The 22,205-nt window shown below is 32.4% G+C and overlaps 3 protein-coding genes and 1 long non-coding RNA gene across 5 annotated transcripts; 3 read left to right on the top strand and 1 right to left on the bottom strand.

The window, feature by feature from the left end:
- Positions 1 to 1,365: 1,365 nt before the first annotated feature.
- LOC116401809 lies at positions 1,366 to 2,062 on the top strand. The gene is made up of 2 exons (XR_004214193.1): positions 1,366 to 1,603; positions 1,785 to 2,062. It is a non-coding gene; the product is annotated as an uncharacterized LOC116401809 (long non-coding RNA).
- A 520-nt stretch (positions 2,063 to 2,582) lies between these two features.
- Positions 2,583 to 6,601, bottom strand: LOC101219095 (peptidyl-tRNA hydrolase, mitochondrial). 2 transcript variants are annotated; one of them, XM_031880389.1, is made up of 9 exons: positions 6,197 to 6,601; positions 5,836 to 5,986; positions 5,653 to 5,737; positions 5,473 to 5,540; positions 5,126 to 5,176; positions 4,957 to 5,030; positions 3,673 to 3,731; positions 3,524 to 3,600; positions 2,583 to 3,036 (listed from the first exon to the last, which is right to left on the bottom strand). In XM_031880389.1, the coding sequence occupies exons 2-9, from the start codon at positions 5,944 to 5,946 to the stop codon at positions 2,905 to 2,907; spliced, it is 657 nt and encodes a 218-aa protein (XP_031736249.1). In that variant the 5' UTR covers positions 5,947 to 5,986; positions 6,197 to 6,601; the 3' UTR covers positions 2,583 to 2,904. The 2 variants fall into 2 exon arrangements, with proteins under 2 accessions (XP_031736249.1, XP_031736250.1); XM_031880390.1 differs by having other exon boundaries at positions 5,653 to 5,742; positions 6,197 to 6,600.
- A 3,726-nt stretch (positions 6,602 to 10,327) lies between these two features.
- On the top strand, positions 10,328 to 15,089 carry LOC101213836 (mitochondrial dicarboxylate/tricarboxylate transporter DTC). Its single transcript, XM_011661760.2, has 7 exons — positions 10,328 to 10,672; positions 10,815 to 10,937; positions 11,206 to 11,289; positions 11,816 to 11,877; positions 12,571 to 12,932; positions 13,440 to 13,654; positions 14,561 to 15,089. Exons 2-7 carry the CDS (start codon positions 10,818 to 10,820, stop codon positions 14,615 to 14,617), a joined length of 900 nt encoding a protein of 299 aa, XP_011660062.1. The 5' UTR covers positions 10,328 to 10,672; positions 10,815 to 10,817; the 3' UTR covers positions 14,618 to 15,089.
- Positions 15,090 to 15,857: 768 nt separating this feature from the next.
- LOC101218467 (elongation factor P) lies at positions 15,858 to 21,821 on the top strand. The gene is made up of 11 exons (XM_004144025.3): positions 15,858 to 16,251; positions 16,376 to 16,406; positions 16,543 to 16,556; positions 16,644 to 16,694; positions 17,518 to 17,587; positions 18,836 to 18,905; positions 19,020 to 19,087; positions 19,390 to 19,513; positions 20,903 to 20,942; positions 21,130 to 21,197; positions 21,414 to 21,821. Exons 1-11 carry the CDS (start codon positions 16,042 to 16,044, stop codon positions 21,424 to 21,426), a joined length of 759 nt encoding a protein of 252 aa, XP_004144073.1. The 5' UTR covers positions 15,858 to 16,041; the 3' UTR covers positions 21,427 to 21,821.
- Positions 21,822 to 22,205: the final 384 nt, after the last annotated feature.

Below are 22,205 nucleotides of genomic sequence, written 5' to 3'. Positions count from 1 at the left end.
AAAACAACACATTTCTACATTGAATGAACCATATATAAAACATATATGTGAATGTTACTAAGATTTGAAGTGAAAACGAGATGTATTTTTCTTTTCTTTTGTTAGGTTTTGTGAGTTTATGATGAAGTCAATTTGTCAATCATAACGCTATTTGTGCAAAAGCTTGATTTTATTTAAACCACTAAGCTTATGAAGAGAGAGAGAGTTAAAATTAGCACATGAATAATTCAGTACATTATTGATAAAATAAAAACATTTAAATTAGAAAAATTGTATTAAATGACAAAAAAAAATTAGAAAAAAACAGTTCATAACACCTCTTTTTTTCATATTACAAATTTGATGAATATAACGATAATCAGATAGTAATATAACGATAATCTGCTTTTAAATTTGCAATTTTTGCAATTTAAAAAATATAGATAACATGAACTCTATTACCATAAATTGTTTTTGCTACTTTTACAAACTCCCCTTTGAATTATATTACATAGCACTTGTTTGGTTAAATTATACCATCAAGTTATCTAGTTATCTAGTTTTAGTTTATGTACTTTCATGTATCTAATTTTAATATGATGGTTAGTTTTTTTTTGTTATTTTTCTCAAATCTTATTCTTACTATTAGCATTTTCACTGCAAATTTTAGAATATAATTACATTGTATTTCTCATCCGGAAAATTATTGATATTATTCCAAAAATAAGTTAAAATTTATTAAAACTACAAAAACAAAATTGAACATTTGAAAAGTATATGGATTTGAGAAGTATAGGGATCAAACAAGCTCTAAAGTACAATAACTCAAAATGGTATTATAACTCAAATAGTGAATAATGTTGAGCAATACATACAACGGCCCCAAAATGGTATATTTTAATTATCTACACGAGAGATTAGTGTAACTCGAATGTACCTAAGTTTTTTTCAATAATATTTATCCATTATTATTATTTGAGAAAAAGAGGGTGAAAGAAAAGAACTCTAATATGTGATTGGTAGTAAAAGCCACAAAGTTGGTGGAGGAAGTAGTAGTTGGCCACCAAGATATTGCTAACATTTCATTCTCTCATGTTTCAAGCCTTAGAAGTCATTCTTTTTAGCCCATTCACCAAACTCTTTTTTATTACAAGGGCGACTAGATAAATGACAAAATTTGATGTTTAATTTGGACAAATAGAAAAAGAAAATTAATTGGGAACCAATCCAGTTTAACAACTGATTATTAAATCTTATCTTGTAATTTAAATTTTTAGAGATATGGTTTAAGATTTATTAAAAGATTTGTAATGAATGTAAATATGTTTTTGTATTTGAAACGTAATTGAAAAATATAACAAAGTTATATATTTAATATAAGCTTTTAATTATGGTTTTTTTTTAATTCTAAATTCTTATATATAAAAAAAAATTACCTCCAAATCCTATAAATTAATTTTGCAAAATAATCCAAAAAGCTCCACCTTGGTTTGTTTGCTTTTTACTTTGAAATCATATTTGCAATCGTTCTTGTTTTAATTCTAATGGAGAGTGTTTTCTATTGTAATGTTCTCATCTATTTCTCAATTCCTTCATCTGCAAAGAAAAGAATCTACGAAGCACAGTAAGTTCTTTTCATATTTAACCATTTTAATTGTTTGTTTCCTCTCGTAGTTGACTTTGTACATTTTTCTTTTATGTTCAATCACTTCTTATGTTTCAAGATTTGTGGGTCTCGAAGTGAAACAGAGGTAGGTTGGGTTTGATGTTATTCATTCGATCTCATTGTCATGTATTTTTTGTAGGTGATTTTGGGGGTTTTGAAGATGAAAGACACCATTATAACACTAAGTAAATTTGAGTTGTATTCTATTGAATTTGTCACAAATTTGAATGTTGTATTTAAATAATTCTAATGTTCTCATCTGCTTTTTCACTTTCTTTGTTTAAAAAGAAGGTATGTATTGACCGTTTTAATAGCCCAGAACAACATTGTTCATTCACATTATTTTTGCAAAGATTTGTAAAACTCAAACCAAGAAATAGAGCTGAGGTAGGTTGAGTTTGATGGTTTTGGATCTTATTCTTATATATTTTGAACTCACGCTGTTACAAATTCTGTAGGCAATTAATGTGGTTAATGATGGTGGTAATTATGATACTGTTCATGATTCAATTCGGGAATTGAATCAAAATTTTCAGTTCAAGCCGAACCAAAGCAATGCTTCAATAAAAATTGAATTTTTGGTTTGGTTTGGTTCTGTTCAGTGTTTTTGGGTTTAGGTTCACCCCAACTGAAATCAAGACTTTAGAAAAATAAAAAGCCATGTAAAATGGTGATACATAATACCTATATGTGTGTGCTCTGTGTCTATTTTTCAACCTTCCCCTACCCATTTACAGTTTCATCTAACAAAGTCTTCCTACAAACGAATTCTTAAAAAAACCATCATGGGTTAGTACAGTAGTCAAACTGGGTCATAGATATAATTTAATAAAGAACTTAAGAGATCGAGTCAAATCCACCATGGTTACCTATCTAGAATTTTGTATCAACCTATGAGTTAGTTTGACATCCAAAAATGATCGGGTCAGATATATGGTTTAGGGTGGTAAAATACCAAAAAGAAAGGGTATATTAGTCTTTTAACTGAATTAGAATCTTCCAGACTTGGAATAATCACACAGGAAAATTGGTAATAATATCCCAAATTCTTTTTATATAACTTTAAAGATATGAAATTGAAGCACAATGCAAGAGGGCAATCGGCTGTAAAATAATTACATAAATATCAGAAGACAAAATCATTGTGTACCTGAAGTAGAAGCTCCACTCTGCCTTCGTTCCTTTTATCTGTGAGGTCTTGGAAGAATTTGTATGATTCGTTAGCAATGGCAATTCGCAATATGCACCATATAGTCTCATCATACTGGCATGGTTTGTAGCCTTATATGCTTGTATTTTTGTTTGTGGTTGAAGTGTCTTGCACTCTCGGACAAACCGTGAGACAATAGGAGCTTCAATGCGCCAACCCCTTCTTGTAATGCAGTATCAATCTTTTTAAACAAAAATAAAAGTATTGTTAAACTAGGATGATACTAATTAAGCATAATGTAATCAAGCATTATTCGCAATGAGTTAGCAAAAGGAATAACTGATGTGAAGATACAACCTACTTACCAAAAAATAAAAAGAAGACTAAGAGAGGTAATTGCTTTAAATGACAAAACTATTAAAATATATTTACAAATATATCAAAATGTCACTGTATATCATTGACGGACAACAACAGATAGTGATAGATTTTAACTTGTAAATAATTTGACTTAATTTTTCATATTTGAAAACATCTCAGGAAAAGGATCCAAACTATATTTTTCAAAGGTGTGCACATTTAGCAAAAAAATGGTAGCGAGAGATGACATATAAGCAAAACAAGGAAGTTGTGGTGTGAATGAAACACGTGGGGGCTCAATGAAACAAAGAAAAATAGAAAGGTTTCAACCATAAGTTTTGTATATTATAATCAGCAAAAAGACTCACTCGTTCTTGAGCAGTGTTGTTGAACTTTTGAAGCAAGAATGCTTTGGAATCCATTTGACCAGGTGGCCTTCCAATGCCTAGAAAGAAAAATGTTCTAAGAGTAGAGAACATAAAAAAAAGTACAAAATAGCGTAGGCAACAAAACTTACCAATTCTTAACCTAGCAAACTCTCTGTTCCCTCGAAAATGATAAATGACACTCTTCAGCCTAAAATAGAAATCAATTTCAAGATGTACCAGAAAGGCAACATAGAATAGAAGTCGTGAAGGTTTTACTAAAAGAAAGAATACTGCCAGGAAATTTACAAGCATGGACAATAAAATGTATGTCTCAAAAAAATATATAAAGTTAAAGTTGTAGCATGCCGGATTAATGTAATATTTAGAGGAATTGTGTTGAAAAAACTTTGTGGACATAGATAGCATTCAAGGTTTTTTTTATTTTATTTTGAGGCAATAGCATTCGATAGTCGTATTAGAAGGTGATGTACAACATCTTGATCCCCCAAATGCTATGCTTAGATTCTTTAAGAGCCTCTAATGGAGCAATTCACTGACATGATCGAACATAACTAAGAAATTCAAATAGGATGCATCTGATCAGCATCACTCTTGCATGCTGGATGCTAACTCCAAGATAATAAATAATCTTACAAACTCCTATTGGATCGTTTTTCTTTTCAAATGAAAATAGCTTAATCGATTTCATCTACGGAAGGTAAAAATCCCAAAGATTCAGTTCATGTGGCAAGCAGGTCATCCATGGAAGGGTTAACACTTCAGATCAGCTTGCAAGAAAGATGTCTACTTTGATTGGGCTTTTTCAATGGATTCTTTGCCGGAGAGTGGAGGAAGATCATAATCATATTCCTTGGAGGCTGTGACTTTGTTAAGAGTGGCATCCCTTTTTTGATGTGTTTGGCTTTCAATGTTTAAGACACAGAGGTTATGAGGAGATGAGCAAGGAGTTCCTTCTTCATCCAGCTTTTGTTCAGAAGATGAAGTTTTTTAAGCAAGAAAGGATTTGTTTTGTGATGTGGAGTTTGAGGGGAAAGAGAAACGGGACTTTTAGAGAGCCTTGAGAAGCACCTATTGATGCTTGGTCCCTTGACAGATTCAATATTTCTCTTTGGGCACCGATGTAATGCCTCTTTGTGATTATTGGTTTTATTTTCTTGATGTTGGTTGGAGCCCTTTTATTTAGTTGAGTCTCCTTTCCTGGGGTATTTTTCTATTGGACACCCTTGTGATTTCATTTCTTTCTCAGTGAAAGTTCATTTTCTTATTATAAAAAACCAGTCAAATGTATGTTAATGTAAGAGGTGTAGAGACAAAGGGCAATTAGATTGGGGTTATAGAGTGGAGATAGGCTACAATAGAAGACGACTAAAATATAAAAAACAAAAAAAATAATAAAATAGTTTCAATGATACCCTTTGTGGTAGTCGTGTCCTCCATTGTGTTGAAGCCGAAGCACCCCACAAGGTAAGTTCATGTCATCGTGAAACTGCAGCAGTCAAATACTCAAAACAATACTGTGGCACTGTTCATTTAAGAACTCTAATGAGAAAAAAAAATGCTGAAATGCACATAAGGATTTACCACAAGTACACGGTTCAGAGGTAGCTTGTAATAAGCTGCAAGTGGTCCTGCCTGCAGTATGATGAAAAAAACAAGATTTACAATATCAAACCAATCTCGGTAAAGAAGATATCATAGACATGTATTGAACTAGCTACATTAGCCTTCACAGGAACTGTATTCCCAACTTCCTAGTGGATTTTAGAACGACTACCAGCTTCTTCCCCTTCAAAGTCGACATAATTTTGCAAGATGAATTCACTCAAATGAATCTATGAACTCTAATAATAAAAACCTAAGAGTCTAAGACTACAAGGAACCCAACTTATAAGAAGACAGAAGCCAAAAAAAGTTTCTCAATCACATACAGATTCACCACTCAGGTTCATGTAAGTTTGAGGCTTTGCCAGAAAAACAGGGACGTCTCCAACAAAACCTGACATCAATAGCCAAAATATCTTTGAACTTCATGGAATCAAACAACAATAACACCTGAAAACACTTAACAGATGAAACGAAAAAAATTATAACATAAAAAGAGAACATACCTTCACCAAACACAGCTTTACAGTGAACCCTGTTCATTGAAATTCCAATAGACTCAGCAAACACATCAATCATCTCAAAGCCCACCTGCACTGAACCAAAATAAGAATGACTGAACGAATACCTCTCATTACAAAATCAAAATGTGATTCAAGATGAACAACGAAAAATGGTAGAATAATTACATTGTGCCTAGTTCCTCTGAACTTCTCTCCAGGGTTTCCCAACCCCATAAAAAGCCAAGGTCGTGATGATATTGCCGTACAAAAGCCACGCTTGGTTAACTTATTGAACATTTTCCACTAAAAAAAACCCGCTCATGCACTTCCCTATAAACTGAGAACATACACACACACACAAAAAAAATTCATCAGCTGCTAATCAATCGATAACAAGATGAAGAAATTCAAAATGTAAAAGTAATAAACAGCGTTGTGGTTGAGTTGCCACCAAAAAAAATATTGGAAACTATGTTCCTGAGTTGATTATGACCCAGATTACAAAAACAGCGTGAAGATCAACGAGATAGAGAAGGAATGTTGTTACCGTCAATCGGGGCCGGTGGGAAGATGATTCCGGAACTTGAATTAAGTGGGAAATTGAAAAAACAAAGACGAAGAGAAGGGAAGATAGAATTGGTGTGAGAGTGTAATTGAAGAAGAAGCCGCGAAAATGGTGAAATCAAAGAGCTATACAAGTTTGAGACTAAGTTTGAGAATTCTATTTTAACGCTCGTATAAGTTTGAGTCCGACGCCTTAGTCCTCACTTGCTTTTGTGCTTCTACTTGTGGTTTCGAATTCTTAATGTACTCTAACGATGTCATGACCTTCCAACCTAGAGGTAGGAGTATCGACGAATTTACTATAGCCCTTTTTAGATTCAAACCATTCGTCAACAATTATATCACAACTAGATGAGTTCGATTAATCACCACACAATTGTTTTACTTACAAAATACACATTGTTGATCTGTATGTTTTGGGTTTTTGTATGTGCATTGTATAGGTTTGTTTGCTTGGCTTAAACGCCAATGGCCACCTTTGTTGATGAACTTCCACTATCTAAAATTGGTTGTTTACTTCCTCAAAACGCATCCAAATGTGCCTTTCCTTCTACGACAAAATTCCTTTTCCCTTTCTTTTTATTTGTTTGGGCACCAAAATTATTGTTATTGTTATTATTTATTGATCCGATAACAACACCAATTCGTTTTAAAATATAAGTATAGCTCAATCCATTTGAATTGACTTGTTAACTCGGATTTTTATAGGCACGAACCAATGTGTAGATCTAAGCCGTTAGGAAGTTCATTCAATTAAAAGTTTTTTCTAATTTTTTCCTATAATTAACACATTTGAGTTTATAAAACGATATGATCTAGTAAATGTAATTAAAATTTTGTACCAATTTAGATTCGCCAAAGGTCTGGAAAATTCACACTTAACTACTCGGTGGCCTCATTTTGAGCGGTATTAAAGTTTTTTTGCCCATAAAGGCCGAAAAAAATATATCCGCGAGTTAGTTTTTGTTTTCGTCCCATCTCAAAATGAGGCCACCCAGTAGTTAGGTGTGAATTTTCGAGACATTTGGCATCGTTCTAAGATGGGTCCTCTCTTTGTAGGCTAATGCATTTGCCCTTTTTTCAACGTTTTGGGACGAAAATAAAAACGGACTCCCGGGCATATTTTTTTCGGGTTGTATAACCATTTGGTTTTCTTAGTTAAAGCAATTCAATTGCTTACTATATGGTTTACATTTTTCTAGCGAGCTGTTTTTTTAATTTTCAAAAGTTTGTTTGTTTTTTAAAATGTTGGTAAAAATGTAGACGCTAAAATAATAATTTTTAGAGATAAAATGAATGTTTATATACTTTGTGTTTTTTAAAAATAAACATAAATAAAAGATCACGTTCAAATTGTTGTCAAACAGGTCCTTTTTTTAATAGTTTAATTTTTATAATGTGTTGATCTCAGACTTTGGTCAAGTAGATTGTATACGACCGCGACACCACTAATAATTTTGTATTTTTAGGAAAATAAGATAACTTGCAAAAGAAAAAAAATGACTATGATGCCTAACTAAGAGAACTTAACTGTATAGTGTTTCCCTACTCTCAATCCTCCTCATACTATGAACGTATGGTTGTTCCTAGCCTGTGATTGCTCTTTTAAGCTTGACCCCATATGGGTTGATCCCATAGAGAGGGCAATTTTCAGGGAGCTCTGACTGGATTGACCTAGCTTACTCTATCCTCTCGACCTAGATGAGCTAGAATTTGGTGATATGAGTCAAGTAACCCTGTTACTTATTGTCTTGCTCCAAACTTCTCATCTTGACCTTTAATGTCTAAGTTAAGTCCAAATATCATACGAGTTTTTGAAAGAATGATAATTTTAAAATAAAAATAAAAACTTTATGACAAAAAAAATTATCATTCCCCTTTTTATGAGGATGCCTAGTCTTTGCAATAAATTTGATGAGAACCTACAACCATTTTAACATTACTGCATTCAATTTTATTCATTAAACTATGATGTGTTGGAAAAGTATTGAGCTGTCACAATCTAAAGTTTCTTACTTTTTAAAAATCCAAGGCCCAAAAATGTCAAATCTTACCATTATTCTTTTCTCTTTTTTACTTTTTGTAACACAAAAATAAAGATAAAAATGTCAAAAGAAAAACTATGTTAAAGTACAAATTTGAATTTGTTTAAATAAAATAATATAAGTAAAAGTTACATATTGATCTAACAATTGTGTTTAATTAGTTTACAAAAGGATGAATTCCATGTCAAGTGTATTTTTAAGTTTTAAAAAGGCTAAATTACAAAATAAAAATGCCAATAAAAAAATATATCTTTACTTTCAAAATTAAAAAAAAATGTTTTTATAAAATATTAAAAAAATACGGATGAAAACTGTTAAAGTTTTGTTTCAAAAATACCATTGAACTAAAAAAAACGTGAAGAACACTAATTTTCTCATCCACAAAAATTAAAATAAAAAATTTAAGTTAGATTCATATTTTAAAATTGACTATTAGCGACTAGTAATAGATAACAAACACAGTTAATCTCAATAGTTATTGTTTTAAAACGTAATTTAGCCTAAAATTTTATATAAATTTTATTTTTATTTTTATTATATAAGTTATAATACATATTATATTATATTTAAAAAATGAATCGAGTTTATAAAATGAGTTCTTTTAAAAAATATAACAAAACAACAAAATATTTACGTTTTAATTTGAGTAAACGATAGTTTTCTTTCGATCTTTTGTATATGTTATAACATGGAAAAAAAGATGAAAATAAAAAAGAAAAATTAGAAAAAATAAATGTGAAATATTAAAAAATAAAACAAAACAACAAAATATTTACTTTTTTATTTTATGTAAATATTGGGGTGTTTTTTTATTTATATTGAAAATAAAATCCCTCGCAAAATGACATATTGTATTTTTTAAATAAATATTTGCATATGTATTATTGTTAAAAGATAAAATTAAAAGTTCTTATAAATTATATACATATGTATATATATATGAGATATGGTAATTAGATTTATTTGATTCAACGAAGCAGATTCCGAAATGGGAGCGAGCGCCGGTTTCGGCCTTGAGAAGCGCGCCATTACCAATAACCAATAACCAATAACCAAAACCCCTAATCTCAATTTCCACAAATACCCTTTCTCTATTTTTTATTTATAAACTTTTCACCTCATAATTTAATTCTCTTCTAACAATAACCTAATTTTATTACTGAGCAATGGATTCCATCAACTAAATAAATCTTTTGCTTTTTTCATTCGTATGCAACCAACCATGCTTTCTTTACTTTTTCACTCTACATTTCATTTCTTTATTGAGGAATATTTTTCATTTATTAAATGACGGTTAGTTTTACGTTAATTTAAACTATTCCTTGAGTGGAAGAATGAAAGTATTGCAAAAGTAACTTTAGAAGTTTTGGATGACTTCGTCGAATTAGAGAAGAATCATATGTCGTCTCTTTTATTTCCATTCCTACCTGCATTAAAGAAAGATAAAAAAGTGAATAAATAAAAAGTATGTTTATTAGAAACTTGTAGTTTCTAATTACACTCTTAAATTAACGAGAGAATTGTTAACTAAGAAGAGTTGGTTGAATTTTGCCATTTTTAAAAATGTTGTTTTTTTTTAACGCATTTGGAATTTAAAAAGAAAAAAAAATTGTCTTAAAAGTGCAAGACATTTTCAAAATATTTATAGGATAAAAAAAACATTCAAAATCGTATTTGAAGGAATACATTTTGGTGTGAGTAGTTGGAGTATCATTTGTTTAATTTAGTTCAAGTTTTTTTCTTTGGTTTATGAGGTGGATATTGGTTAAGAAAGACAAAGAGAAATGCATCTTCCAAAAAGCTCAAAATTGTGAAAGTAAAAAATAGCATAAGATTATTACCTCTAAACTATTATAAAAGCAACAATTTAGTGCATATATTTTTACCATTTATAATTATTAAATCCTTGTTATAGAGATATGATTTATCAAAAAAATTTACACGTGAAGAGTCATAAGTAAATTATAAAAATTGAGGTAAATTTGGTCATAGTGACTCAAATTACTACAATTTTCATCAAATTATTACAAATTTTATTTATCTTTTAATGCTAGAGAACGAAGCTAAACATTAGAGATACATTAACTATATCGTTACCAACTATAGTTTAGAGATTGAATTATTAGTTAGAAATGACTTTTAAACCTGGAAGAAGGGAGAAGAGCTATTTTTAACCTAAGAGATCTGTAAAAGGAGCCAAGATTGGGAGAAGAAAGCTGCAAAAATTGGAACTTGGCAAATGGGAATTAGCCATTTTCACTGATTGACGAGGAATCTGAGGTTCGCCATTAACATCAACATCAACAGCTTTAAATTAAATTAATACTTGTCCAGTTGCTAATTGCCGCTGAGTGTGAGAGGGAGAGAGAGAGAGAGAGAGCAAGGCAAAGCAAAGCAAAGCAAGAGGGTTTTTGGTAATACATTTCTATATAAAAACCTCATTTCTCCACCTTTTCTTGTTCTTGTTATTCGTTTTCCTTCGCTCCAACCCAGAAAGCCTTTTTGATTTCTTCTTCTCTCCCCATTTGAGTTCTTATTCTCAACTCTTCATTTCAGCAAATGGGTGACGAGAAGAAAGCTAAATCTGCTGGTGTTTGGCCCACTGTCAAACCTTTTATTAATGGAGGGGTCTCTGGTATGCTTGCGACTTGCGTCATTCAGCCCATCGACATGATCAAGGTACAATAAATCTTCAGATTTACCTGTTATGTTTGTGTAAGGATCATGATTGAACAGGGTTTTGTTAAGTATTGGTTGTTATTCATGGTTTATGCGGAGATTTTGATTTTCTAATAAGTTGGCGATCGAGTTTGTTCATGGAGTTTAGATCTAGAGGTTTTGGGGGTCTTTCTTTAATTTATCTCTGTATTTTGGCTGTTTTTGTATGGTCATTTTGCGTTGATGGGTATGTTTGCTGATTTAATAATGTCTTCTTGATTTGATTCAGGTGAGAATTCAGTTGGGTCAGGGCTCAGCAGGCCAGGTAACCAAGAACATGCTTAAGTCGGAGGGAGTCGGCGCTTTCTACAAGGTGGGTTTTAAAGATCCAGTTGAAGTCTATGATAATATCAATATGAATTGTACTGTTGATCTTCTTGTTTGGTACATTGTAAAATACTGACTTGGAGTTAACTTTTGTTGTGTTGGTTATGAGATCTTGTTTTTCTTTAGCACCTTTGAGGAGCCTGGAGGGATATGATGGCTTGGAAATTGGCTTATCTGCTAGATTCATAATTGTATCAATTGGGAATGGTGGATCGATATGATCTTTTTGCAGCTTAACGTTGAAACTGATTTATTGCCTCGCTTGGTTGTATGTATGTTTTGCATGATTGACTGGCTCTTACAAGGGAACTTACTGAACTAAGAGGAAAAATAAAAGTCTAATGATTTCTGCTTGTATACTTGGTGTTTTTCTTCTTGGAGTTTTTCTTCTTCTTCTATATATTTATCTATCTATTTAGTTTTTTACTATTTATTTGTGTGTTAGTTGCACGTTAAATTCCTCACAAGAAACAACATAAAATTTCTGAAGTGCGCACAATAATGTCAAACAGGGTCTATCTGCTGGGCTTCTTAGACAAGCTACCTATACCACTGCACGACTTGGATCATTCAAGTGAGTGTTATGCTGAATTTCATTTTCACAAAAGTTTTTTTTGGTAATGAATTGTACTGAGTGCTGATTATTTGGTCAGTTGTCTTGCTGTAAGCATTTGACATATAGATGTATTATTCTTTTAAAAAGAAAGTTGTCAAGAGAATCTTATCCAAATTGACATGTCAAGATTTAGATCAAATATACTATTATTCCATTGACTCCAAGTATTATTTGGAAAACGAAGTTCTGTTATCATTGTTTACTTGCAACTATCATTTGCCACTCCTTGGTAATTAAATGGAACTTGATTGTTGCTAGGGATGCAGTCCTATTTAGTAGCTAGGAGAATATTTTGTTAATAAATCTGTTTTCTAAGAATTAACGAAATGGAATGATGCAAACATATTTGATGGAAGAATGCATGCTGGATGATATTTACATGGTATTGTTTCCTTCAGTGAAATGAAAGTTCTAAGTCTCTTGCACAATTATATATATTGGACCAAGACGAGTCTTTTAATTTTGAACATCATTGCATCCAAACTCCTTTTTCCAGTGTTTTACTCGATGGAGGTAGGTTTTGTTCTAAATAATTTTTTATGAATTTTCCAATGTGGTTAGTCTCTAGTTTCAGTTTTTTTCATCTTCTGATCGATATGTTGGATAACTTATTGATTATTTAATGAATGTCCCATTTGTTCCCATCTGTAGGATTTTGACAAACAAAGCAATTGAAGCTAATGATGGCAAGCCCCTTCCTCTTTATCAAAAAGCTTTGTGTGGGTTAACAGCTGGTGCAATTGGAGCATCTTTTGGCAGTCCAGCAGATTTGGCACTTATCCGAATGCAAGCTGATGCTACCCTTCCAGTGGCACAACGCCGAAACTACAAAAATGCATTCCATGCACTGTATCGTATTGTTGGAGATGAGGGTGTTTTGGCTCTCTGGAAAGGTGCTGGGCCAACAGTAGTGAGAGCAATGGCATTGAATATGGGCATGCTTGCTTCCTACGATCAAGGTGTTGAGTTTTTCAAGGATAACCTTGGTTTCAGTGAAGCTACAACAGTTCTAAGTGAGTTTCTTTGCACATTTCATTATTGGAGTTCTTTGCAATTTATTCATTTTCTGTTAGGATACCATCTAACAAGAATTAAGAACTAGAATACCTTGAAATATAAAGGCAATAACTACAAGATAAACCAATTACAAGTCATTTGGAAGTTGGAACCTATCCTCTTGAATATGCTAACCCAAGCCCTAAATTACTCGACAATTGTCTGTTTTCGCTAAATCCCCTTCCATCTATTTATATTCAAATGCACTAACTCCCTACTAATACCATACTAATATTCCTAAGATTCTTACATCTTATTCTTGTTATTCACGCTCCATGCAATTTCCATCTTTATTCTGTATTTTGAAATTGGAAATTTGTCCCTATGCCTGAATTAGCATCACATTGCCAATGAAAATCTTGCAAATTTTTCGGTTCTGCAGCAACTGTGCCAAGAACGGCTTACTTCTTGAAATTTTATTATGTGTTAATCGACATGTTCTCTTCCATTTTTGCTCCTTTCAGGTGCAAGTGCTGTTTCAGGATTCTTTGCTTCAGCTTGCAGTTTGCCATTTGATTATGTGAAGACACAGATCCAGAAAATGCAGCCTGATGCTGAAGGAAAGCTTCCTTACTCTGGCTCTATGGATTGTGCCATGAAGACCTTGAAATCTGGCGGGCCATTCAAATTTTACACTGGCTTTCCTGTGTACTGCATTAGGATTGCACCACACGTCATGGTATGATCTCTCTTCTAGACTTCTGCCACCCCTATTTTCTGTTTTTGTTGTGGTCTCATCTGGCCTTTATGTTGGTGAAGCCTCTCCAAGATTAGTGGAGTAGGATATCAGCACAGAACCAATAGTGGATCTATTAGTGGGATGAGTCATGAGCATTACAAAAGTACCTTTTTGGTCTAGTTTCCATCAGTCCCTACGTTTTAATATTCCTTAAGTTTTAAGTCTAATTTTCAATTTAGTCCCTAAATTTTAAAATGTTACAATGTTACCTTAAATTTGAGTTTTGTTTCAATTTGGTCCCTCTAGATTTCAAGATTGAACCTAGATTTTTCTTTGAACACTCACTTCAATTAGTAGTGTTCATGTCTGTTAATTAACTTAAAATAATCATAAAATGAAAATTTAGATTTAATTTTAATAGTGATTAAAATAATGAAACTTAATTAATTATAATTCTTTTAAATTAATTAATAAATATTGACACTAAATATGGAAAGTGAATATTTAGTGAAAGTTTGAGATTTTTGGTGTAAATATTTGAAATTGATGGATCAGATTGAAACAAAACTCAGATCTAATTGTAACATTTTGAAATCAAACTCAAAATTTTAGAACTAAAAATGTAACATTTTGAAACTTAGAGGCCAAATATAAACTAGTCCCAAAACTTCGGAACCATTTGCCCAAAGAAGAATGGATCTCGTCTAAGATTAGTGACGACTGGACAAGTGGTGGTGGATCATAAGCATATAACAAGGAGTTGACCTCTATTGTAAACGAGATGGGGGGGGGGGGGGGGGGGGGGGATTGGCAGGATTGTTTGATGAATTTTCCGATCTATACTGCAATATAAGCTGTTTAATGATTATTGATTTACTCATAATCTACTTCTATGGCAATATGCAGATGACATGGATTTTCCTCAACCAAGTTCAAAAGTTCGAGAAGTCCATTGGACTTTGAGGTTTGGAATGACAATCTTATGGAACATTTTTTTTGCTTTCTTCAGAGGCTATTGTTATGGTTCTTCATCTTGACAGAAATCGCACCCGTAAAAGTCAAGACTTATCACTATTACTATTGTTATTCTTTTGTTACCACAAGATCGTCGTAGTAGAGTTGAGGGACTAAATTTTGTGGTTGTTGAGTTCGGGTTGCGATGGATTATAGGATTGTTAGCATAAAATTCCCATTGAAAATTTTGGATTGATTTTGGTTCAGGAATCAGTGGGGGAACATTGTTTTGATAAAAAATAAAGGCTTGGGGGCAACAAAAGAGATGATGCTGACATCAATTTTGTTTAACTTGGTTGTCATACTTTTATGAGCGGAGGTTTTTCCACCACTTCTCATAAACCATCAAGTTTCTTATGCATTGAATTTGATATTTTCTCTCTTAATATAAAGATAAATTCCATTACAGAACTCTGCTGTTTGGATTATTGTTTTCTCAGGCTGATGCAATGTTTTGGATGTAAATATTTTGCTCTGTGGCACTGTCAGGAATATTTGACCAAAATATTTGTGATTTTTCCTATTTTTGTATGATTAAAAAAGATAAATGAGGCAATAAATATCATATCTACTAAATCATGTTGTGGTTGTAAAAATATTTGTGAAGGTTCTAAGCATAGTATCTACTAAATCCATGATGTTCTGATTGTCTAAATATTTGTGATTGAAGTTTTCAAAAGCCTACAAGTCCTGGAGGTTTGTTCAAGGTCCATTCTAAAACATTACATTCAAGTTTGGGGGAAAATGTTTATTTGCATTTTGTTTGGAATTGTCATCAAATGTAACAAAATCAGTCAATTATGCAAATAATAATTAACAATAACATTACATTCTGGTTAAAATCATAGTTTAAATTATATTTTATTCTGGTTAAAATCATAGTTTAAATTATATTTTCACAATTCAATATCGATAGAATGGAAGAAATAAACATAAAAGTTAAATAATAAAATATTTATTATCGACTAAACTTATAGATTAATTGTGTTAATAAATTTAAAACGAAAATTTGGTTGCCCATAAAATCACTATAAATTTTCATATCTTTGAACTCATCTTAAGCTGAAGGGTATTTAAAAAACTTTTTTAACATGGAAGTGTTTTTTATTTTAGTCCAAAACTAACTATAACAGTGTTCTAAAATCATTTTTAAAAGTTTATGTATATTTGTAGAGAGTAATTTTTACACAAACTAACAAATAAAATCCATATTTTAAAAATAACCTAAAGCCACGGCCACCGGAGCAAAGCGTCTGAGTTAAAACTTAGAAGAAGAAAAAAATGGAGACCATCGTTGCCGTCGCCGTAGAATCCGAACACTAATGGAGCTCTAGTTTCTTCACTTAGCTACTCGATTTTGCACTTGCAACACGATGCGAACTCTTCTACTGCGCAAAGGGATCTCTAAGGCCCTCTCTTCCCCTTCATCCATTAATTTTTCATCATTCTCTTCATCATCATCCTCTCTGTCGGATTTCCTATCTTCACCACAAGCTCGTTCCGCCGTCGACGGCCGTCGCCATTTGCTTGGCTCTCTATGGTCCGTCATTCAACGCCGTGGAGTCAAAGTCCATGGATCAGATGTAAGTTTGTTTTTGCCACTCGGTGATTTTTCAATTTCATTCGATGTTTCTCTTTGTTTTTACCAGTTTTTCGTAATGGGTTTTATGTGTAGATTTTCCTAGTGATTTTAATTTATGATTGCAGGTGAAAGTGGGGAATATAATTGAACGGAAAGGTCATTATCCGTCTGGGTTGATATTTGATTGTGAACTCCATGTTAACTAACAAAGCAATTGTTTATCTGTCTCTCACGATTTGTATACATAACTGACTGGATGCCTTTCCTTTTTTGCCTGAATTATTTGATCCAGACCGTATTTTTCAGGTAAGGTTCTATGGCTTCTCATTGATATGATGGAGATAGCATAGTATTATTGTCTTATATGATCCTTGTTTCTTTGTTATGGCTTAGGTTACAAAAGTTGATCATTCACATGAAGGAAGAGGAAAAGCCACGATCAAGGTTCACTTCTGAACTTTGAAGTTTGGATATTTTGATTTTAATTGAATTTTTCTTGGGACAAGGAATGCATTTTAGTTGGGTTAAGGGATATTATTAAAATATCCTTCAATTGCATCAAGAAAAGGTGGGGATAATTGCTTGAGGTTCTACCTTAAACATTCCTATTGAGGTCAAGCCCCTTTACAGTGTCCTAAATAGTCCCAAAAAATTCCTAAATTGAGGTGTCAATGATGTCTTTGGATTTTTCCAGAGGTGAGTTTTTACCATTTCCTACGTGATGTGGCATTTTCTCTTCGGTATCTTCTGGTGTTTCCTAAGAGCGTCAAAGAATATTTGCAGCAAATACTTTGCAGTCATTCTAGAAGAAGGCCAGAGTGTTATGAGACAACACTACCCATGAAGTGGTTAAGATTCGAGAGAATAAGTACTTTTGGTGGGACATGATTTTTGGTTTCTAGCAATTACATGAAAAGTTGTTTTCAGATTTTTTTGTTATTCATTCACCTCGATTAACAATAATGGGAGTGTTCAACTTCCATGGTTCCTAGGATAGGGTGAATATCTCATCTTCTCTTACTCTTATTTTATGAACTCCTTTTCTATAAATCTTGCCATCTCTCTCTCTCTCTTCATATGTGTGCATGTGCTCGTGAATGCACACGTCTAAGTCTCTGTATGACATGGCATACATGTACACAATATCTGGATTGTGTACATAATGTGTATAAATGCATTTACACCAACTGTCATGGGATTAAAGTTTCCTTTTTTCTTACGGATGAAATGCAATTACTTTTCCTTACTAACATCTACTTTATGGCAGGTTGAACTTCGTGACGTTGAGAGTGGAAACAAAGTAACTCAACGGTTGGCCACAAATGAATCTGTTGACAGTTACGTATCGTTCCTTCTATATATCCTATGCACCAATTGAGCCTTATATCATACAAATCTTGTTGCAAATGAAATCCTGCATAGTATAACCTACCTGGTTGAGGATGTTTTGTTCTATTTCCATGTCTTAGTTTTGTTATTACTGATATACTTTTGTATTAAATATTTAAAACTTTAAAGATGATTTCTAGAACCATAATGCAACACTTTTGAAAGAAATCGGCATGTTGTACATTCACCGACACCCCTTAAGTTGGGGGACATGATTTGTTAGAAATTCCCGTCAGCAATGGGATACAACGATATGTTAATTTTTAAAAAACTTGGATGCGGATACGTCGATGATACATTTTTTTTTAAACAAGTCTAGGATATATGTAAATTTAAAATAAAGATTCTAAATGTAATCCATTAATCAAAAAGCATAAAATGTGAATTAAGAATATTGGTACACAAAAACTTCTCACTGAATTGTTGAAGATATTCAAGTAGGCTAATTTTTATGACTTTGTGGGAACTCATACGTGAGGGTGAAGATTAGATGATTCTAGGGTTTGGTTTTTTCCGTTTAGTATTGGGTCGGGGCAGTGGACTTTATTATATGTTGCTTAGTTTTGGGTTGGGAAAGATTAGATGATCCATTTTAAGGTCTAGAGTATTAATTTCATGTATATGGAGGGGGACAAGTGCGTCTAATATTTATAAAAAAGAAAAAAACAGAAATTCCAAATTGCGTATCAGATACATATTTGGAAAGTATCTGGAAGTACATGAATTGTTTGTATTTCATAGGTTGAAACTTCGATGGTTTTTGTTTTAAATGCAGAAGTTTCAAAGAGAAGAAAGTAGGTGTATAGGATATGCTTGTAAAGAAATCATGATGACATTATATATTTTAACATTTTTTAATGTCAAATAATAATAAACCGATTCAGTCTGATGGACCAGTTCGGCGGTTATGGATTCTTGAACTCCGCGAGTGGATAAATTGCATTTAAGCCACAATTCTCCTGGATAAGCCACAATTCGTTGATGTATGCAGTGATTGTTTTCTACCCTTAAAACATGTACTCATTAAGGTTTTGTTATCTCATTATACTTCTACGACTATAAATTTTTATTCCATCCATGTCTCTGATGTAGTTTTATAATTTTGAGGTCCAACCATCAGGAATAGTGTTAGGTATTGCTGATCCTTTTATCTAATATAAGTTGCTACATATCTTTTGACTAATGAATTGTTGCAGGGGTTTTTGTGCACGAGAAAGCATATATATTTATGTGTAAAGATAGGGATGCCAAAGTACTGTTAATGGAGTGAGTTCCAAGATTCTCCAGCTACAAGTCCTTCAATATTTATATGTGGTGAACAGTGAACTTGAACGGGAGAGTCTTATAACATGAAATTGACTTCTGTTATTTGTATGTCAGCCCTGATACGTATGAGCAACTGGAAGTCTCCGAGGAATTGTTTGGTAAAGCTGCCATGTATTTACAAGGTGATTTTACAATATTGTGCGTAAGCATCACAAATTTATATTCAGTTTTTTACTTGACTTATTATACAGCATGATTAAGTATTTGTGATTAAAGTCTTGTCTCTCTTTGAACTTGGAGAGAGCTTGGCTTGTCTAAAAATGTTACACCAATATTCTATCATTTAATATAACAATGATAATGATAATTATGTATATACATGCCACAGAATGTCAAGACATTGCTATTTGTCATGTACCATCATTCATAATCGACAACTTTTTGTTTATTCTAGGAACTAATACTTGTTAAACGTGAAAAATAGATGACATGAAAGTAAGGGTACAGCTTTACAATGACACTCCCTTGTCTGCAACGGTTCCCAAACGAGTGACATGTGTTGTGACAGAAGCGCAACCATCTATGCAAGGAATTCAAGCTGCTCCCAGGTATGTTCCTTCTCCTGTAGATGTGTAAATACAAATGTAATTGTGAACATGCAACTTTAAGTTACAATTTTTTGCGTCTAAAATGCGCTGAAGTTTTTGTTCAAAAAAAAATTCAAGTGGCATGGGAATAAGGGAAACCAATCCAGTACAGGGAGGAACTTCGGAGTCTAGAATAGGATTAGAGAAAAATATGCGCATCAGAAAATCTCTCAATTTAAAACCACAAACTTAACCCTTGCTTTACGATTGTGGGCACAAACTCAATATCATGTGCATGTGAATGTAGCATAAGTGCATAACACAGACAATCATAACATGTTGTGGAAGTGCTTGGCATTTTATTAAATATTTATCAACATCAATCGTGGGAAATCAAGAAATAGTTACTTCATTGACCTTGTATGGGAAGTTATTCATTATTCTACTCTCTTGACTTGGGTTCATCAATATGGATTTAGTCCACCATTGAATTGTTTCCAAGCTATCTTCTGGTGTGTTTGAAACAAGTGTCTAATTTTTTTTTAAAAAAAATAGAAGTCATTTTGGAACAACTTTGAGTGTTTTGTTAACCACTTAAATAGCTATGTTTAAATTGTATTTTAACCGTTTTTATCTAGAGAATTTAAATAAAAACAATTTTTTTGAAAAATAATCAAATAATCCAAAAAATAATCAAGTTCAAAAAGGCCCTTCATCCTTCAAATAATCAAGTTCTTCCAGGAACTTAGAAACTCCTTCCCACGTCTCCTGGTCTTGAAATTTCCCCAAATTGGAAAATGTTACGACATTTATTTTCTTAGACTAATTTTAGTAAAGGAGTTTTAAGAGTTCCCAGTGATTGAAATAAATAATCCTGGGTATTAGGTTGTGTTCAAAGAGTTTGTAGTTATTCTCCTGATTTAATGGTCATAATGAATACTATATGTTTGATCATTTCTCTTGCAAACAGATTCGTAACCACTTTGAAATGCAGAAATGAATGGGTATGGTCTTAATGAATACGTGTCATCTTCTCAAAGTTCCCTCAATTTTTGACCATGAAACATTTTTTTTCTGAACCAGACCTTGAAACTTTGCGTTCCTTTCCCTTGGCAAGACAATTGTAATCTTTATATTTTTGGTGTTAGTATTTTCGAACATTTGATGGTAGTATCAAGTATGGCTTAATTTCTTGCTCGGATTTAGATTAATTTAATTTGGAAGGATTAGAAGAGGCAAGATAGTAAGTCAATAAAAGTTAAAAGAGCATAAAACAGAGTTTTTAAGGGTGTTGATGAAGAGGAAATTGTGATTGTCTCATAATTTGTGAAAAGTTTTTATAGATTATTCTTGTGGTGCTTTAACTCGATCATAAACTTTATATCCTAATAGTAACTTTATTTGATTCAGGGAAAAGAAGGCGTTACTGGACAATGGCATGACAATAAAAGTAAGTTAGATGCTTAATTTATACAGTTAGATACTTTAACATTGAGGTGGATCCCCTCAGCGAATTTTAGATGTTTTCATATATTCTTGGCTATCATATCCTCTGTATCATTATATACTAAGTCCACGTCCAATCCAAATTGTTCTCTGCCTCGGTTACTAAGACCGTGATTTGCATGAATTTTCAGGTACCGGCACACATTGTTGTTGGAGACGTAATAGTGATAAATACAGAGGATGACTCTTATATTGAGAGGTACACCCTCTTGTCCATGACTTCCCATGAGGCATTCGTGATAAATTTATTCTGTTTTAGTATCTGTGGATATGCGTTTTCACTCCTACTTCCATCCTCTTCCAATACTGTTTTCCTTTTGATTTCTAGTTACCAAGTTTTGATGAATGAGAAGCATTGAATGTTGTGGAAATTCATTTAAACGATCTTTCTAATAGACATCTTTCTCCTTTGTAGGGCAAAGGGATAGCCATGTGATTTCAGCGATGAGGAGAGTTAGATTGGTTGTTTGGCTGTTCCGTTTTTACGCTATCATGAGCATCGATTTTTTGTTTCGATGCTTTTCGATGAGCAGTGCTTCTGTAGAAGTGGAGGTACAAATTTTTTTAGTATCGAGATGGTAGGAACATCTTGCAACTGACAATAATATTTCTATGGAATATATTGAATTGTTATTAGATGCTTCTTTATTATACCTAATAGTTGCATGGTATGAGAGGGACAGAACCATGTTTTACTGCCCCCATCTTTTCTATTTAATTGAGAAAATTTCTTGTGAAGATTTATATGGTCTGATTTTGATACAAGAGTTGAACATTATACTAATAATTTTATCAACACAAGTCCAGGGCCTTCATTATTGTACCTCTAGATTTCGTTTGATCCGTGTGAGATTTATAATTTGAGTAAATTAAAATTTGAAATTTTCATTAATCAATCAATTTAGACATTTCTTTTCGATTACATTTGAACATCAAGTGTGCTTTAATTCTCAAACGTGTCCACACTTGTCTGCTGTTCCAAATGAACGATTTCTCATCAATGCATGGATAATTTGAAGGCTAAATTAATTCATTTACAAAGTTTTAAGAGTTTAGTTGATACCCAAAAAATTTCCTGTAACATAATGGATAGTATAAATTGATACGAAACTGTGAGTATTATATATTGGTATAGAAAATCGAATGTTACATTTCGATGTTGTTAGCTATGTGCAACATGTGAAATTGATATTTTGTAGTAAAAAAT

Source organism: Cucumis sativus, chromosome 1 (assembly GCF_000004075.3).
Source record: "Cucumis sativus cultivar 9930 chromosome 1, Cucumber_9930_V3, whole genome shotgun sequence".
Taxonomy (NCBI): Eukaryota; Viridiplantae; Streptophyta; class Magnoliopsida; order Cucurbitales; family Cucurbitaceae; genus Cucumis; species Cucumis sativus.
Note: the sequence above shows the minus strand (reverse complement) of the source record. Positions and strands in the feature narration are given on the sequence as shown.

Bases quoted from the DNA above. Each gene is read 5' to 3' on its own strand.
- LOC101219095 (XM_031880389.1), bottom strand. From the start codon at position 5,946: ATGTTCAATAAGTTAACCAAGCGTGGCTTTTGTACGGCAATATCATCA. The intron at 5,541-5,652 runs GTATGTTCTCTT...TATTGATGTCAG, and splicing joins TAAAGCTGTGTTTGGTGAAG to GTTTTGTTGGAGACGTCCCT. The intron at 5,177-5,472 runs GTATGTGATTGA...ATCATACTGCAG, and splicing joins TGAACCTGAGTGGTGAATCT to GCAGGACCACTTGCAGCTTA.
- LOC101213836 (XM_011661760.2), top strand. From the start codon at position 10,818: ATGGGTGACGAGAAGAAAGCTAAATCTGCTGGTGTTTGGCCCACTGTC. The intron at 10,938-11,205 runs GTACAATAAATC...GATTTGATTCAG, and splicing joins AGCCCATCGACATGATCAAG to GTGAGAATTCAGTTGGGTCA. The intron at 12,933-13,439 runs GTGAGTTTCTTT...TGCTCCTTTCAG, and splicing joins TGAAGCTACAACAGTTCTAA to GTGCAAGTGCTGTTTCAGGA.
- LOC101218467 (XM_004144025.3), top strand. From the start codon at position 16,042: ATGCGAACTCTTCTACTGCGCAAAGGGATCTCTAAGGCCCTCTCTTCC. The intron at 18,906-19,019 runs GTGAGTTCCAAG...TTTGTATGTCAG, and splicing joins GCCAAAGTACTGTTAATGGA to CCCTGATACGTATGAGCAAC. The intron at 19,088-19,389 runs GTGATTTTACAA...CGTGAAAAATAG, and splicing joins AGCTGCCATGTATTTACAAG to ATGACATGAAAGTAAGGGTA.